This window comes from Anopheles nili, chromosome 2, assembly GCF_943737925.1.
Source record: "Anopheles nili chromosome 2, idAnoNiliSN_F5_01, whole genome shotgun sequence".
Classification (NCBI taxonomy): domain Eukaryota; kingdom Metazoa; phylum Arthropoda; class Insecta; order Diptera; family Culicidae; genus Anopheles; species Anopheles nili.
This window is the reverse complement of record NC_071291.1, coordinates 59,889,729-59,904,360: the sequence shown is the minus strand read 5'-3', so window position 1 is coordinate 59,904,360 and position 14,632 is coordinate 59,889,729. Positions and strand designations below refer to the sequence as shown.

Here is a 14,632-nt window from a genome sequence, read left to right as displayed (position 1 = left end):
CACGAGACGTTCAAAATATACAAATATGTTGAAGCTGTGATTAAACGGTGTAAGCATATGGTTGAGGAGAAAATAAAAACTGTAACAAGAAATTCACTGGAGAATGTACGTATCTATCAGTAACTTACAATTTGTAGTTTACGCCTTTAAAATTTCATTACAACAATAAAATTAAAAATTAGGAGCAATAAATGTTATGAAAATGTTTTAAAAATCCCTGAAATAGTTGTACATAGAGTGTTAACGATCAAATCGATCTTTATTAGATATCGGTTTTCGTTTTAAAAAGTATATTATTCATGTTTAAAAGGTCGTTTTTAGCACAAATTTAGTTATGTTTATAGCTGTTCAAGTTTGTTATTTTTATATGAAAGGATGTTTTTTTTAAATATGCACTTTTTATATATATGGAGACGCATGGTACTTTGTGGAAAACATGCTGTGTTAGAAATAACACCACTTCAATATTTGTGACCATCTTTTCCGAAAATTACTTTTCAATAACATAAACACTGATACTGAGGCGCTGATATTTGTTTTGGAAGTGGTTTCAACGTATTTTGATATCATTAGAATATAGGTACTTTTACTGCAGCCGAAGTGTGTAATAGTAAAATAGTAAAGTTCTGTTCTGAAATCCTACAACTGGAATTCCTTCTGGAATCCCACTGTGTACCGAATTCCTCTTAATGTGGTGGGAAGTTCAAAAAGAAAGCAAAACAAAGCTTTTTTTGCGTTTAACGCCAAATTTGTAGTATAACATCTAGCATATATGCTTTTCAAGGGTAAGCACTTTCATTCGTTACATGAGAGGAATCTTTGGCAAAATGGATGAGATAGGAAGGATGTGATATTTCAGAAATTAGTCAGGAAGCTATTGATTGATGGATTGAGGGATTTAAAATTGGCTATGAATTAAACGATTATATCAATAGCGAATCGGGATGATCACAAGAATGAACAACAAAAAAGAAGAATAAACAATATCGACATCTGCAAGGGAAAGTATAATGTCACACAATATTCGCTATAACTCTCACTGCGTTGCTCAAGTGGATATGTTTTAGAAGGAACCGTATGTTGATGATCATTGCTTACTATATCTTGCTCATCGTGACCGTTGGCCATTAGGCCTTGTTGCTAGCACCTCAATTGAGAGGAGAGAGACATCTTTTCCCTCATGTGTGTCTTGTTGTCCGATCGGACGGTTTATTTTTATTTAGCATCGCGACAGACAAGCACGGTGACCGATCGCGTTCGTGAGCGTCGCTTCATAACGAGTGCCGCAGGAAGGAGTTTTTTTTTCGCAAGATTTTTGGTTTTCCCTTCACTTAGTGACATGGTGACACTTTAAAACAATTTTGCTCAAAGTATAAGCGGTTGTGTTAATACAAAAGTTAAATTGAACCGTTTTTGTAACCATGGCAACGATCGAACAGCTCGGATATAGCGCATTTTTTATCGTGTTGACCTGCATTTTTGCTATCGTGGCGCGAAGACTTAACGAACGATTAACGAAAAATGCATTGGTGAAAGAGTTGGTTTTTGAGGCGATTGCAGCAGCAGAGCTGTGCGGCTGCTGTTTCGAGCTAATCATTGGTATTGTTTCGCCCGTCGCGAGTTATGCTGTAGATTATCATCGTTTAACGCGCTCATTTTATTACTCCCAATTTGAGGACCGTTATAGTGGCGGACAACTTTGGCGTTGCAACATATGCGGTATTTCTGTTCACCCTCACCATTTGGTGGGGACGTAACTGGGGTTCGGCTACCGCCTGTCCCTACACCTATATGGAACAAATTGTCGAAGGTTAGTTTGGACGCGTTACATAAGTCAAACTGCTCGCTGATTAATCGAATTTATCGACGATCAGACGATCAGAGGCAAACGATTTGCCAGTGTACTTCTAGGCTTCTAGAACCATCTTGAAATGTGTGTGTCCACCATGTTGCAGAATTTTCGCATTAATACATTCTGAATCCACAAGGGCTAGAGCTAGAATTTATTTTTAACTGCTTTCACTAACCACCACAAGTAGCGTGTTGAAATACCATACACGCTTGCCAACATCGTGCTCACGTTAATGGACCAGTCGTGCAATGTTTTCAAACAATTAATAAAATACCGGAAAACACGAATCTATCACGTTACAGAAGCTGGAATGCAATCGAATATTCTATCAGCAGGGTCATTGCAATAATTTAGAAATAAGATTAAAAATAATGTTAAAAAAACTTATATTAACCCATGGTTGATATGTATTACAAAATACAAAATAACAACTTGCCATGTATTGGAACAGGCGAAGTCAGTTTGAAGGAAGCTGCTCTTAAGATTTGGGCTCAACTGATGGGCGGATGTTGCATTTTCCGCTACGTGCAGCTGTACTGGTGGCTCGAGCTGGCAGAAACTCACGAAGGACGTGCCTTTGAAGATTGCAAAGCTGATTTACAGGTACACGGGTATAATTTATACGCGCTAACAATGGCAGCCAAATTCATCTATCTTTCACGCTCGCAGGTGAACCTGTATCTCGGTGCGTTTATTGAAGGATTTGCAACACTCTGCTGCCGTTTGGCGTCCAAGGTGATATCGGAAAAGGACGCCCGGTTTGGTGCGTTCATCGACTCCTTCATCGGTACCAGCCTCGTGGTTGCCGGTAATAGGAAATCCTAGCAAAATACCCGCGCTATTGTCACGTATTTATCGCACAGCAATTTTTATGTTTGCAGCATTTAACTATTCGGGCGGATACTTCAACCCGGTGCTGGCCACCGCCCTCAAGTGGGGCTGTGCCGGTAATTCCGCCCTCGAGCACATCATTGTGTACTGGATTGGTTCCTGTGTCGGAGCGGTCCTCTCGGTGCCCCTGTTCAAAACGGCCAGCTTCCGGAACATGTTCTTGTCGGACAGATCCAAGCAGGATTAATGTGCCAATGGAAAAAACCAAAGCTACTCCACAGATGCGATAAACTAGTCAAACGAAGTGTGATTTAACTGCTCGAGTAATTTATTTGCTATGTTAATACGGAATCCCATCTCTTGATCAGCTCGTATGCGATCCAGCGGTTGTGTTGTGGGGCATTTCCCTGCCAGCATGTGGCTCAGATGCCCAATTAAATGGATCGTGAAGTTGAAACTCCCATTGTGCTACGTGGTATGTTGAAATAAATAGTCCATTACGGTGCTACAGATCCCTCAAAATCCATCCAATACGTTGTCGTCGTAGAAGGGTAGATCAAACCATTGCCACATGTCGCTGCGTGAGGTGTCCAACACGTACCGAACACATCGTCGAAGAAAAACTCTGCACAAAGGGTTGATTAGCTTCCGGTTCCATGCGGCGATAATGGTTGCGATAATAAACTTACTTGTTTGAATGCTCGGCACAATCAACAATCGGGTACTGCTTCTTGTAGCACTGATCTCGTACAGTAAAATAAAAGCTTCCCAACTTGTTGGAAAACGTTGTGTTAACCTGACGGAGACAGTTTTGGAAATCACGGTCGCACTTGCAGTGTAATCTGAAACGTTATATTATTGCGAATCGCAATTAACTCATCTAGTTTTTGCCTTAAAAAATGGTATGAAGTGTTGTGCAACCTTGTAAAATAATCGTTGTTTTTTAAGCCATATTTAGTTTCTCCCGCTGGAATGTTATCGCAATGATCGTGATCACGGCAGCACTTGTCAACTTCAGATTTCGATCCCAAATCTTCATAATCACTGGCGGTATTTCCAGGGCCGCACCATTTTGTACCTATAAACGATTAGATTGACGACCGCAGAACTACTGTACTCTTGGTTATTGTAAAGAAACGGACACGTACCTGGTACGGTGAGATTAATTCGCTCCACAGTGCGGTTGGATCTGGGTTTGCCCTGTTCTCCATCGCGATCATCTATCTCGTTGCCAAAGTCGAACGTTTCCACATTTTTGTAAAGCAGTCTCGTACAACCGGTCGGCACTCCGATGGCAGTTAAATACAGAACAGAGAGGTAAAATAACTTCATGTTTCGTAGCACATGGAGTTTCCGAGGAAATGATGACAGCGTAAGTATAGTCCAGTACAATTGCATCCAGTATATATAGTACGACTAGTTTCAGAACATGCGGAATGTAGCATTGTTTCGATTGTTGAATCCAACTGACGACACCCTGCCGTTTCCACCAGGAAACCATTTGGGTGGCTATCTGTTTGAAACGGCGGCTGTTTGCGAAAAATACCTACGAGCGTGCATTGGTGTTCCGAAAGGTTAGTGATACCCAACGCGCAAAGATAACCTCCTGGTGGGTGGGTGACCTAATGAAATATGCAGGTTGTGATCGGGAAAATGCTGTAACCCAATTTCTGGTTACTACTTCCTTAAGCTGGAATACGCTTTTGGCCACAGAAAAGTGAACGGTTTGGAACGTTTGGAAATTTTTCGGTCAGTTCAAGTTGAATGTTCACGTTTGGCAAGGTCAGCGTAGAGGTTCATTGTACTGGCGTTTTTTGAATAAAGAAAAATACGCAATAGTTAAAATTATGCGTCATGCGTTTATTGTGTTTTGTGCTCATGTGCTACATTGTTTGGAAAAACAATTTTGCAACCATATTTTCTTAGCAGCCATATTTTAAGTAGTATTTAATTTTGTTCTCAAACAATACGATACCGAATTTGAATTCCGGTCGGAACGTTACTATAAACCAAAGCATGTTGATGTCATCATATTGCCTAATGGGGTTGCCAGAATTTTGTTTGAATACTATCATCAACCGTGTCAAGGTCAGCACAAGGGCAACAACACTGAGCTGTCTACCGGGTCTTGATGGAACTTTATGGGATCTTGGTTTGATCTTGCATCGATGCTTAAAAGCAAAAGCAAGCTAAACAAAATACCGACCGATCTAAACAATGTACACATTTGTAGCATATTTTGAATCTGAAATTTACCTATCAAAGTTTAATTTATCTTAAAGATAGTGAGCTGAAAAATACTCTAAAAAACAGCCGACAAATCCAAGTGTGCGGAAAAGCAGGGAAAGATTTTATGGCATACTCTGTCGTAACCTGTCATTCGGCAGCGTAACATTATTTCAAAATATTCCAAATGCGCATGAGCCTGGAACATTGTCGTCTGATAACAAGTATGCGCATGAGTGCAAGAGAACTATTACATGCATATTCGAAATTCTGCATCTCATTCGTACCGGAGAGCTAGGGTTGGGAAAATTTTTGCTTCGAGGCTTGTCAAAGGCAAGCTACATTTCGACGGGGACTCACGCGTCCGTGCTAGCTCATTTTCATTTTTGCCACGAACCAGTGCACCGCTGTTGTGTTTGCAATTTTCATCCACCAAACACCATTTGGTACGGCAAGTTCCCCAACACCAAACGCACCAAAAACGACGCAGTCGGAGGCAGCGACAAAATATTACCAAACCACCGATATTTTAGTAGTAGGGTATACACCTTGAAACGCTCCGAATGCGATCCGCCTAATTATCGTAGTTCAACCGTTGCAAGCGACAGTTAGATAATTGTTCAGTATTTCGAGCTCGACCGCGTTTCGCGGAAGGACTGAAAACGGTGTCGAGTAGTGTAACCGGATTACGTGTACTTTGTTGCGCACCGTAGTTGTTTCACGAGCAATAAATCTTTGCTGGTGCACCAGGATTGTAACAAGGATCGTATCGAGTGGGTACGGGATCGAAAAAAGGTACCCTCATCTTCCAGCCTTCGAACGTATCCGTGTTCGGCACGGTTATATTAGCAGTCTGCGATATAATGTAGAAGAAAAAAAACCCGTTACCGATCCGGCACGGCACGATTTGTTAGAGACTAGAGCTCTAAGCTATTTGAATTATCGTATCACAGTGATATTGGTGGCAGTGTTACATAAACCCCAGCTAACTGCAAAAAAAAAATACACACCTCTTAAAATTAATGTAGAACAAATTCGACCACGTAAAGTATTAGTAACATCGCAACTCGCTTGCGACTAAACGGCGGAACGGTTCTGGACATCATTCCGCTCGGGTCCTAGATATTTCAAATTTAAACACACATTTTTAAGACGCGTGACAATATTAGATCATTTGCAATAGTCGCTCTTTACGTTGCGAATAAGCAACTCTTACCAGGGAGAGAGAAAAAAAAACACGCCAAAAAAAAATAGAGGGACAAAAATCGAGCGCAACCGAAAATGAACGATTAAACTGTGTGAGACTCTGTGCATGTGTGCGTTCGTCGTTGCCCAACTTACAACAGTGCTGTAGCGCGCATTGTAGCTTTAAACCGAGCTACTAGTGTGCCGCTTCGGGGCGAAAAAGCCAGTCACGGGTTTGGCCAGCTACAACAAGCAACTGCAACGGCCAGCGCGTGCCCCTGAAAAAGAAAAAGGAAGCTCGAGCCCGGAGTGCCACATCCAGGGCGGATAAAACAACCCACACAACACCTACGCTCCTGCTGCCGCCAAAGACCACAGACCCGCCACCGTTAGTCCAATGAAACCAAGTTTCAAGAACGGAAAGTTCGCCACATCTATATACGAAAAATGTCTCTGCCAAAAGAATGGAATTTCCAGGTGAGTACGCAGGGCTTCCCCCTTTGGCGTATGGGTTACGTTTTCCCGCACGGCTGGCTGGCGGCGTCGGGATCGGAGGGATGTTTTCTCTCCCGGTGCGCTGGCGGCACTACAGCAGCTGCATAAGCTGCTGGAAAATCGATATTGTCCTTACTGCTTTACTCGACATTGCGTTTACAAAGGGGCCGTATTCTCGCGCGGTGGTTCATCTCCGTCCGTCCGTCCAGCTTCTGATGCTGTGGTGGTTGAAAGAGGCTTCATTTGCGTACGATGACAATGATGATGCTGATGACGATGATGGTGGGGGCAGATCTGCTGGCGAACTTGCGCAGGAACGCGTAAAGTGTGGCGATTATTGTGAGCCATCTACAGAGTAAAAGTCAACATTACGAAAGAATACCTTTGCCGTGCTTTGGGGACCAAAAGCTGGGGGGAAGGCGTTTTCTTAAGGACGATTATGAAACAAAACATTTTGCAGCTGCTAGTGGACTGAATGGCTTCCGGCAGGGTGGGTTATTGTTCTCATTATCGTCCTCAGTATTTGAGGAATTTTGGAAGCAAGTAGATTTCACTGCACTTAACTAGGGCACCGGAAATGATGATAACGGCTGCGCGACTGGTGCGAGATATGTATATATTAATTAAAAACCGTTGCCATCGTCAGTGCAATGGTGCCCTTGAGCGTGTTTCAGCTATCATTTGTATCTGCGCGCGTGATGAAACCGGAAGGCGATGGAAAAGCTGTAAAACTACCGGCATCCCGTTTGCATCCGTCTTTGTGGGTTTGAAATTCTCGTGTCCTTGCTCCGTACAACTCTATTACAGGGGCTCTTTGTTGCACTGAGCAGGCACTTTTACGATAACAGCGAGACGAGCACCCACATGCTGTATCGTTCGGATGCTGCATAAAATGTGGGTCACAGACAGTGGCACCCGAAGGGAGAGTCCGGGCAGCATGAGATACCGTTCTAGCTTTGCAACACCGCAAGGCAAGGCGAGCCGTGGGAATTCCTCTCGCGCACAGAGAGGCCACATGTTCAAGAGTTTGCTTGCAGGTTTTTCCCCACTGCAGTTGTTTGTTGTTTACCGCAGGGTCTTTGTTAGAGCAGAGTCGTATAATTGATCATTAGTTTATGGCCACTTTTTTGCCAGTTTTGTCCTTTACTGGAACACGAACAGTGTGGGTGAATGCTGGTGTTTGTTTGATTTACATTCTTAATCGAATTGGCTTTTCACCACGTATATTATAAAAATAAGGAAAACCCCGTTCAGAATTAAGCACTCATAAGTAATTCAATAATGAAACCATAATGCTGAATGGTAGTAATGCTCAAAACACATTATCCTGGCTACGAAAGGTGTATCGTATTGAGCGTAATGTTGAGCAAAATAATTAATCATCTACAACGGATCACAAACAGCGACAACTTGCGTAAATAATTGATTATTCATAATCAAAATCTATAGGTACAAAGATGCTATGAAAATACTATAGCGCTATATAAAAAAACCAACTGTTCCCATGTTTTGTTACATACATTTCATTATAAAATACCATGATTAAACTAACATATATGGCCACTGTTAACCCAGCTGCCAAACAACGTTATTATAAAATAAACATGTTTGATTAACCTAATAACATTAAAATGGTTTTGAAATGTTAGTATACGAATAACTTTTTAGACAGATCGTCTATAGTTGCCGGTCCGTTAAATAACAGTATTCCTTTAAGGAAGGAATTTAGGAGTATTCCTTTAAGCCGCGGATTAATACTAATATTATAATAAAGTATTAATTTGATATAATTATTTTTTTCCAATGATATATCAATTTTGCAATAAATAGCTTGCAAGACGTTATATAATGGGTGGGTTGATAAATTTACAAAGGTTCACTTTGTAAAAATACCTGATAAAGAAAGGTTGATCAATCATATTAGATTAAAAATGAGACATTAAGAATTTATGAAATATAAATAATTTTGCATAAATCCTTGCATTAATCATTAATCTGTTCGTGTTTCAAAATTAACTAAAACGAATGGTTGTGGCATGGATGAACAACATGAAAAGTTCGAATAATTGTTGATCCAAGTCACTTATTAGTTAACAGCTCTTGCTTATGAAAGTGCTTGCTGCGATCATTCTTTATCCAGCCTGTAATGCTGGATAATCTCGTACGCACCAGGTGAGGGACCGTACATATAAAACGGTTAAAATGCAGTAAAATATTAGCGCTTTCTAATGGCAGCTATTGATTGATTCGGTTGCAATCAACCGTATGGCAAGTTAGACGCAGTAACACGTGAACAATTGAACGACACAGCGCAATGACGGCATGCGTGATCCTAGTGAGAGCAAATACTGCACCAGCAGGGTGTAGATGGAATTCAAACAACCCGACTTTGATGGTATCATTAGAGACATTTTCCTCTTTCTCTACCCTATCGGTTCGCAATAAACATACTTTTGTTACTCGTGCCAAAGAAATCGATCAAATTACAGAGCGATGCCGTCGAAGCCAGCATGAAGCTAGACGTGACCCTGGTCATGATGGTTGTACAATCGTTTCTCTGCGTACTATCATGGGCTGCTTAGTGACAGGCAGAAAGACGTCAGACACGTACCGGATAGACAGTAGGCCGGGCAAATAGTGTTGGCCTTGGGATGATGATAGCTTTACAAAAATAAAAAGAAAGAGAGAGCAGTGAATATGTTTATTTCATTGCAAAGGTTTCCCACTGATGATCGATGATAGGAAAGTTGATAGGATCCGATAGTGATGTTGCTAAAATTAGCCAAGACAGCGACATTGAAAAGGCATCATATTTACGTCATGCCAACTTTCATTGTTACAAAGCGATTAATCGGCAAAAGGTGGAAAGAAAAAAAAAGGTTAAAAACGCATGACAAACTTTGGTTGAATTAGTTTCAATATTAAATAGCCAAAGCTCCGAAAGAAATATCAAACATCTTGTGAGTTCCGACGATTTACAGTGCTCTCTATGCTTCTCGTAAACCAGAGAAGAAGAAAAAAAATCAGCAGGTTGTATCTATTGGCCTAGGGAGAACACCCGCACAACAAAGTTGTTTGTACAAACGTCGTAAAAACTTTGCGGAGTTTAACGAGCTGGGCTAATAATTTCAATCAGCACGACCTTGCCGCTGAGGAAGGACGATAAACTTTCCTTTTATACGTGCACGACATTCGGCCGCTACAGCAGTGTAAGATAGTTTAAAGTTTTATCGATAATTCCTGTCACCAGCCGGAGATTTACAGGCTACGGAATGCTTCGAACGCGCATTAGGCTATCACGATCACCATGTTTCATGCTATGTCTATCGATCGACTTTTTTTTCGTTAAACGTTGTGCTAGAAAGATTATCTTGGGACCAACGAAAAGACCTAGGGACGGCGAAAAATATTTTATCAATGTTTCTTTTATTAAAATATAATTGCACAACTGCATCCATTTCCCGTGCAGAGAACATGCATAGTTGCACACATTTAATTTACGAAAACGATAAATAATAAATCACTGGAAGAAATTTTCGATAAATAAAATTAGGGTTTTATCTCCAGTGATAGAAAATAGAAATTGATCAAATTATTAAATGGTATTTAAACGTTTGCTAAAATCACACATGTAACGTATTTATTTGTTTCTTTTTAATTAAAAAAAAACATCGAACAACATGACCTTGCGCATTGCTTTTCATTTCAAACGTTAAACGTTATGTTATCGGTTATTGATTAAATATTTCAAACAATTTGAGGGCAGCGTGTACCATACGTTCGCTTTCTCTCGCTAGGCGTACGATGACGTCAGCATGCGCAACAGAACATCATTAGAATGAACTGAAATGCTATTTTTTGTTGCTGTACTTCATCATTCGTAATTGAAAAAATACGCTTCGTGACAGGAAATGTTTGCGGTGAAAACTGCATCAAAAAAACCCCCACCAGATTACTCATTGGTGATGCAATTGTTCTTGCCGGTGATTCATTCTAATTCAGTCGAAACAAAAAATAAACTTCATTACTTTGAGTTAGTTATTATGTTTTCCATACCTGTGCGTTCTGTTTTATTTATTGTATTTTGTAAACGATCCTGTTTTTTTGTTGTTGCAGACATCGCAGGAGTGTCTTAATCAGTACCTGCGCCCACAAAGCCTCTTCTCGGAGGATATCGAAATACAACCCCACACGGACGAGGGCCGCATGTTCGACGGCGTGTACCATCCGTCCATTCCCGAGCAGCGATGCCGAGCGCCACTCAATGCGGCCCTGCTGGCCGAGTTCGAGAACAGCGGGTCCATGTTCTCCATCCAGTCTGCCCCGGTGGCAACGGCTCGCAAGGAACCCGCCATCATCTCGTGCAACAGTTCCGCTGCACCGCCGGTCGACTGCACGGTGCAAACCCAGCAAGGACATGCCGATAAAAGGCCAGAGTTCCACAACAGTACGGCATTGCCCGACGCCGGTGCAGCGGTGCTATCTGCGGCTGTCGGAGTGGAAAACGAACGAAACGATACCTTACTCAGGCCATCCTCACTGGCCCTCGATACGCACTACAGCTCGGTCAAATCGCACACAGGTAGCTTGAATCGGGTCAGACTGTCGGGAAAGGCTGTTTTTATAACGCAATTTTCTTCTCAGTGGAACCGCAACCCTCAACAGAGCTGGACGAAGACGACAACGAGAATTTGCTGACTGTCTCCAGCTTAACCGCTCGCCCGTTGATAGCGAAATCGCGTGAAATACGAAGTAAAAAGTGCGTCAAACCCTCGCAGAATCGTAGCTGAATCAGCCAGCTAAAGGTCTATTCGTTTTTTTTTCAAGACAAAAACAGCATATCCAAAAGCAACGAAAGCAGGTGGTGTCCGACTCCAGCGAAGAGGACGACGAAAGTCCACCGGACGGTGGGTACGGTTGGATTATCGTGTTTGGTGCATTCTCGGTGCAGTTTTGGGTTGCCGGGCTGGTCAAATCGTACGGCGTGCTGTTCGTCGAGATAATGGAAAACTTTCCCAACGCATCGGCCACCACCGCGTCCTGGATACCGGCCATCCTGTCGGCGCTTTGCTTGGTGTTGGCACCATTGTCTAGTGCACTGTGTCAGCGCTTTTCCTGCCGCATTGTGGTCATCATTGGAGGCGTCTTTTGTGGGCTGGGATTGACGCTTAGTTTTTTCGCCACCAGCATGTATCATTTGCTCTTCACGTTTGGCATACTGACCGGTACCTATCGCTAGCGGGTAGCTTTATGCAGCTTGAGAACTAAATGTGTTTTTCCGTTTTCTTCCGAAGGTATCGGTGGTGGGCTTTCCACAACGCCCGGGATCGTGATCGTGTCCCAGTACTTTGAGAAACATCGTGCCCTAGCGAATGGAATCACAATTTCGGGCACGGCCGCCGGAAGTTTTGTGTTTCCCATGCTTATCGAGCGCTTGATACACCTGTTTGGGTTTCACGGAACTCTGCTGATACTTGGTAAGCATATAGCCATTGGTAACTGCCCTACCGGAAATGGTTATTAAACGTTTGATCACAAACCCTTCTCCAGGTGGCTGCATGCTGCACGTGTGCGTGTCCGGTGCGCTGTATCGACCGCTGGAAAAGAAGCAAGACGCCGAACCGTCGAAGGATGGCACTCAGTTTTCCTCTCGCAGCGATTTTCGTGAAAATCTCGGTCACCTTAGCTCCTCGGAGGATCACCTAAGCAAGCGCTGCTTGGAGGATCTGTTTCTCGACGATCAGAACCGCAACAGTCTGACGAGCGAGAACAAGTTCGGTAAGTTTGCGTGAAACGAACGCCGGCTTCCGGTGCCGATTCATGCTTTACGGCCGTTTTTCGTCTCAGTTGGTTTCTAGAGTTTAAAAAATTCTTTCCTTTCTGCTACACTCGAAAGATTCATGAGAAACATCACCGGAACCGTTTGCGGACCGTGTGTGGATTTGTTTCGCTCGCTGCGCTGGTGCGATGCGTGGAAATAAATCCAACGATTGTCCCACGGCCAGGAGGTCATTATCGTGCGATTTTGCAAGCACAACTCGTCGGTCAATAAGTTTCCGGTCTAGTTCTTTGGTCAGAAGCATGCAAAAAGGAACGGTTGAAATGTTACGAGTAATGTGGCAGCCCGGGAGCTTATTGACTCGCCTGATACGTTTCGCAGCCGATCTGCATCCCGTTTTTGCTAATCATATCGCAGCCATTACCTTACCTTATGGTTTACGGAAGACGAGCTTTTGTTTTTGACGCTGCAAAACAGCGAACCAACCCGTACACTTTCTAGCTTTGTGTTTGCAAAACTGCCTCTACGAGCTTCGTTTGTTTCGTTTGTCGCTTGGTGTGTCCTTTTTGTCATTGGTCTGATCAATGCAGCTCTACTATCATTGCTCTGTCTTAGATTTCTACCTTTTTCTAGGGCCGCATACGGTGTAGTATGTTAGGAGTAATAAAACGAGAATGTTAGAGGGCTTTGTGCTGTATACTACATTCGCCTATGAAGGTATATTACTAGCGCTGGGTAGAGTTTGGTGGGAAAATGTAGGTACACCAGATAAATAGGATACAAAGTGCTTGTTACGAGTTACCGTACGTATCACACAGCATGGCATAGTTTATCAAGATGGGAGTTACTGAAAGATTCATTGCAGTTCTTTTAATGGTTTTTTTTTCTTCACACCTCACTATCATACTTTTAGTGAACTAAATGTGACTGCCCTGACGGAATGGATGGTAGTAAAACTTTCGTACACCTTCAAACCAGGCACTAGTGCCGTGATCGTGATCGTTTCCATGCCGTACCTTTTTGATTTTACTTTCGTTTTCATTTTAGCTTTGACTGTAATGGCCCGAATATCACCTAGAACCATCACCATTAGCAGGCGAAACCCCGTTTTATGTTTTGTTTCCCAATCGAGTTGAAATCATGAACACAATGTAACGAATCGAAACATTGCCATTCACGAGCCTTTGCATAACAGCATCAATTATGTTGCATTTTGGGGACAACAACATTCGCCCACAAACCCACACACAGAGATACTAACATACACACACACACCCACTCTTGCATACTCATGTTCATACGTATGTTACTCGAAATTATGTTTATTTTTGGTCGTGCAAACTATTTCTCAAATGGAACCCAACTACAAACCAAAAAAAAAAAAGAAACCTATCACTCACATTTAAAACGGGTATGATGAACAGCACATAAAATCGCTTCTAATTTTTTCTAGATTTTTTGCAGATAAAATATCTCTCATCTGTACTTTGTTAAAAAGTAGCCAAAATCCCCAATACCAAAAACCCAAAGAATAATGCGCAAAAACAGAGGCATTCCGCTGTCCGAAACGTTGAGACGTTAAAATCCGATAAATATGAGCAAAAAAAAAAAGCACACACATGACATAACGCCACGGCATGGCTAACATCGGTATTCACCGATTCACTGTGTCCTGTGGCTGTGGGGTGATGTATAACGCGTCAACGTGTTCAACGTGGACATTTTGCATCCGGGTGCTGGTTATGATTATGATAAGGCAAAGCAAAAGGCGATAAAGCGTACAGCAAGGTATGGGGATGTGTGCATATCGGTCCGGTCATGCGCATAGCCTACTTCAGATTCATTGCGTTTTCTGTCCCCCCCCCCCCAACATAAACACACTCACGCACACACATTTTGCTGTGCTAATACGATGCAATATTAGTACGTCGAAATGATCACCTTATATATATAAATAAATACCAAACATTTTCGTTTCCTCTCTTGCGTTGATCATCGTTGAATAGTTTGTTTTTTCTTTTCTGTAATGTTTTCATGGTTTGCTTGATTTTTTTCTCATTATTGTTTCCTTCCCTATGATTTTTTTACCTGCTGATTAAACCGGCTTGAAACAATATCAGCATTGTTTCGAAAGTTGTACTTCCTTGATGCTTCGTGTACATTCGTAACGTAAACCAAACAAACAAACAAACAAAAAAAATCAACCGTGAAACTATCATGAGATCGTATTTCCTGTGGGCTGTATGCATATGTTTGGATGTAGC

General features: G+C 42.2%; 3 protein-coding genes across 4 annotated transcripts in view; 2 read left to right on the top strand and 1 right to left on the bottom strand.

Moving 5' to 3' along the window:
• Positions 1–1,326: 1,326 nt before the first annotated feature.
• Positions 1,327–3,494, top strand: LOC128721695 (aquaporin-11). 2 transcript variants are annotated; one of them, XM_053815475.1, is made up of 5 exons: positions 1,327–1,599; positions 1,688–1,810; positions 2,304–2,455; positions 2,522–2,660; positions 2,734–3,494. In XM_053815475.1, the coding sequence occupies exons 1-5, from the start codon at positions 1,422–1,424 to the stop codon at positions 2,928–2,930; spliced, it is 789 nt and encodes a 262-aa protein (XP_053671450.1). In that variant the 5' UTR covers positions 1,327–1,421; the 3' UTR covers positions 2,931–3,494. The 2 variants fall into 2 exon arrangements, with proteins under 2 accessions (XP_053671450.1, XP_053671449.1); XM_053815474.1 differs by having other exon boundaries at positions 2,704–3,494.
• LOC128721696 (phospholipase A2-like) lies at positions 3,086–4,024 on the bottom strand. Its single transcript, XM_053815476.1, has 4 exons — positions 3,832–4,024; positions 3,605–3,761; positions 3,373–3,525; positions 3,086–3,308 (listed from the first exon to the last, which is right to left on the bottom strand). The coding sequence occupies exons 1-4, from the start codon at positions 4,013–4,015 to the stop codon at positions 3,200–3,202; spliced, it is 603 nt and encodes a 200-aa protein (XP_053671451.1). The 5' UTR covers positions 4,016–4,024; the 3' UTR covers positions 3,086–3,199.
• Positions 4,025–5,808: 1,784 nt separating this feature from the next.
• LOC128720658 (uncharacterized) overlaps positions 5,809–14,632 on the top strand; it is an 11,686-nt gene continuing 2,862 nt past the window's right edge. Inside the window, exons 1-6 of the mRNA XM_053814344.1 lie at positions 5,809–6,571; positions 10,706–11,171; positions 11,234–11,348; positions 11,417–11,814; positions 11,884–12,066; positions 12,140–12,367. Coding sequence (XP_053670319.1) covers positions 6,542–6,571; positions 10,706–11,171; positions 11,234–11,348; positions 11,417–11,814; positions 11,884–12,066; positions 12,140–12,367 — 1,420 coding nt within the window. The 5' untranslated portion in view covers positions 5,809–6,541. The remainder of the gene's footprint in view (positions 6,572–10,705; positions 11,172–11,233; positions 11,349–11,416; positions 11,815–11,883; positions 12,067–12,139; positions 12,368–14,632) is intronic.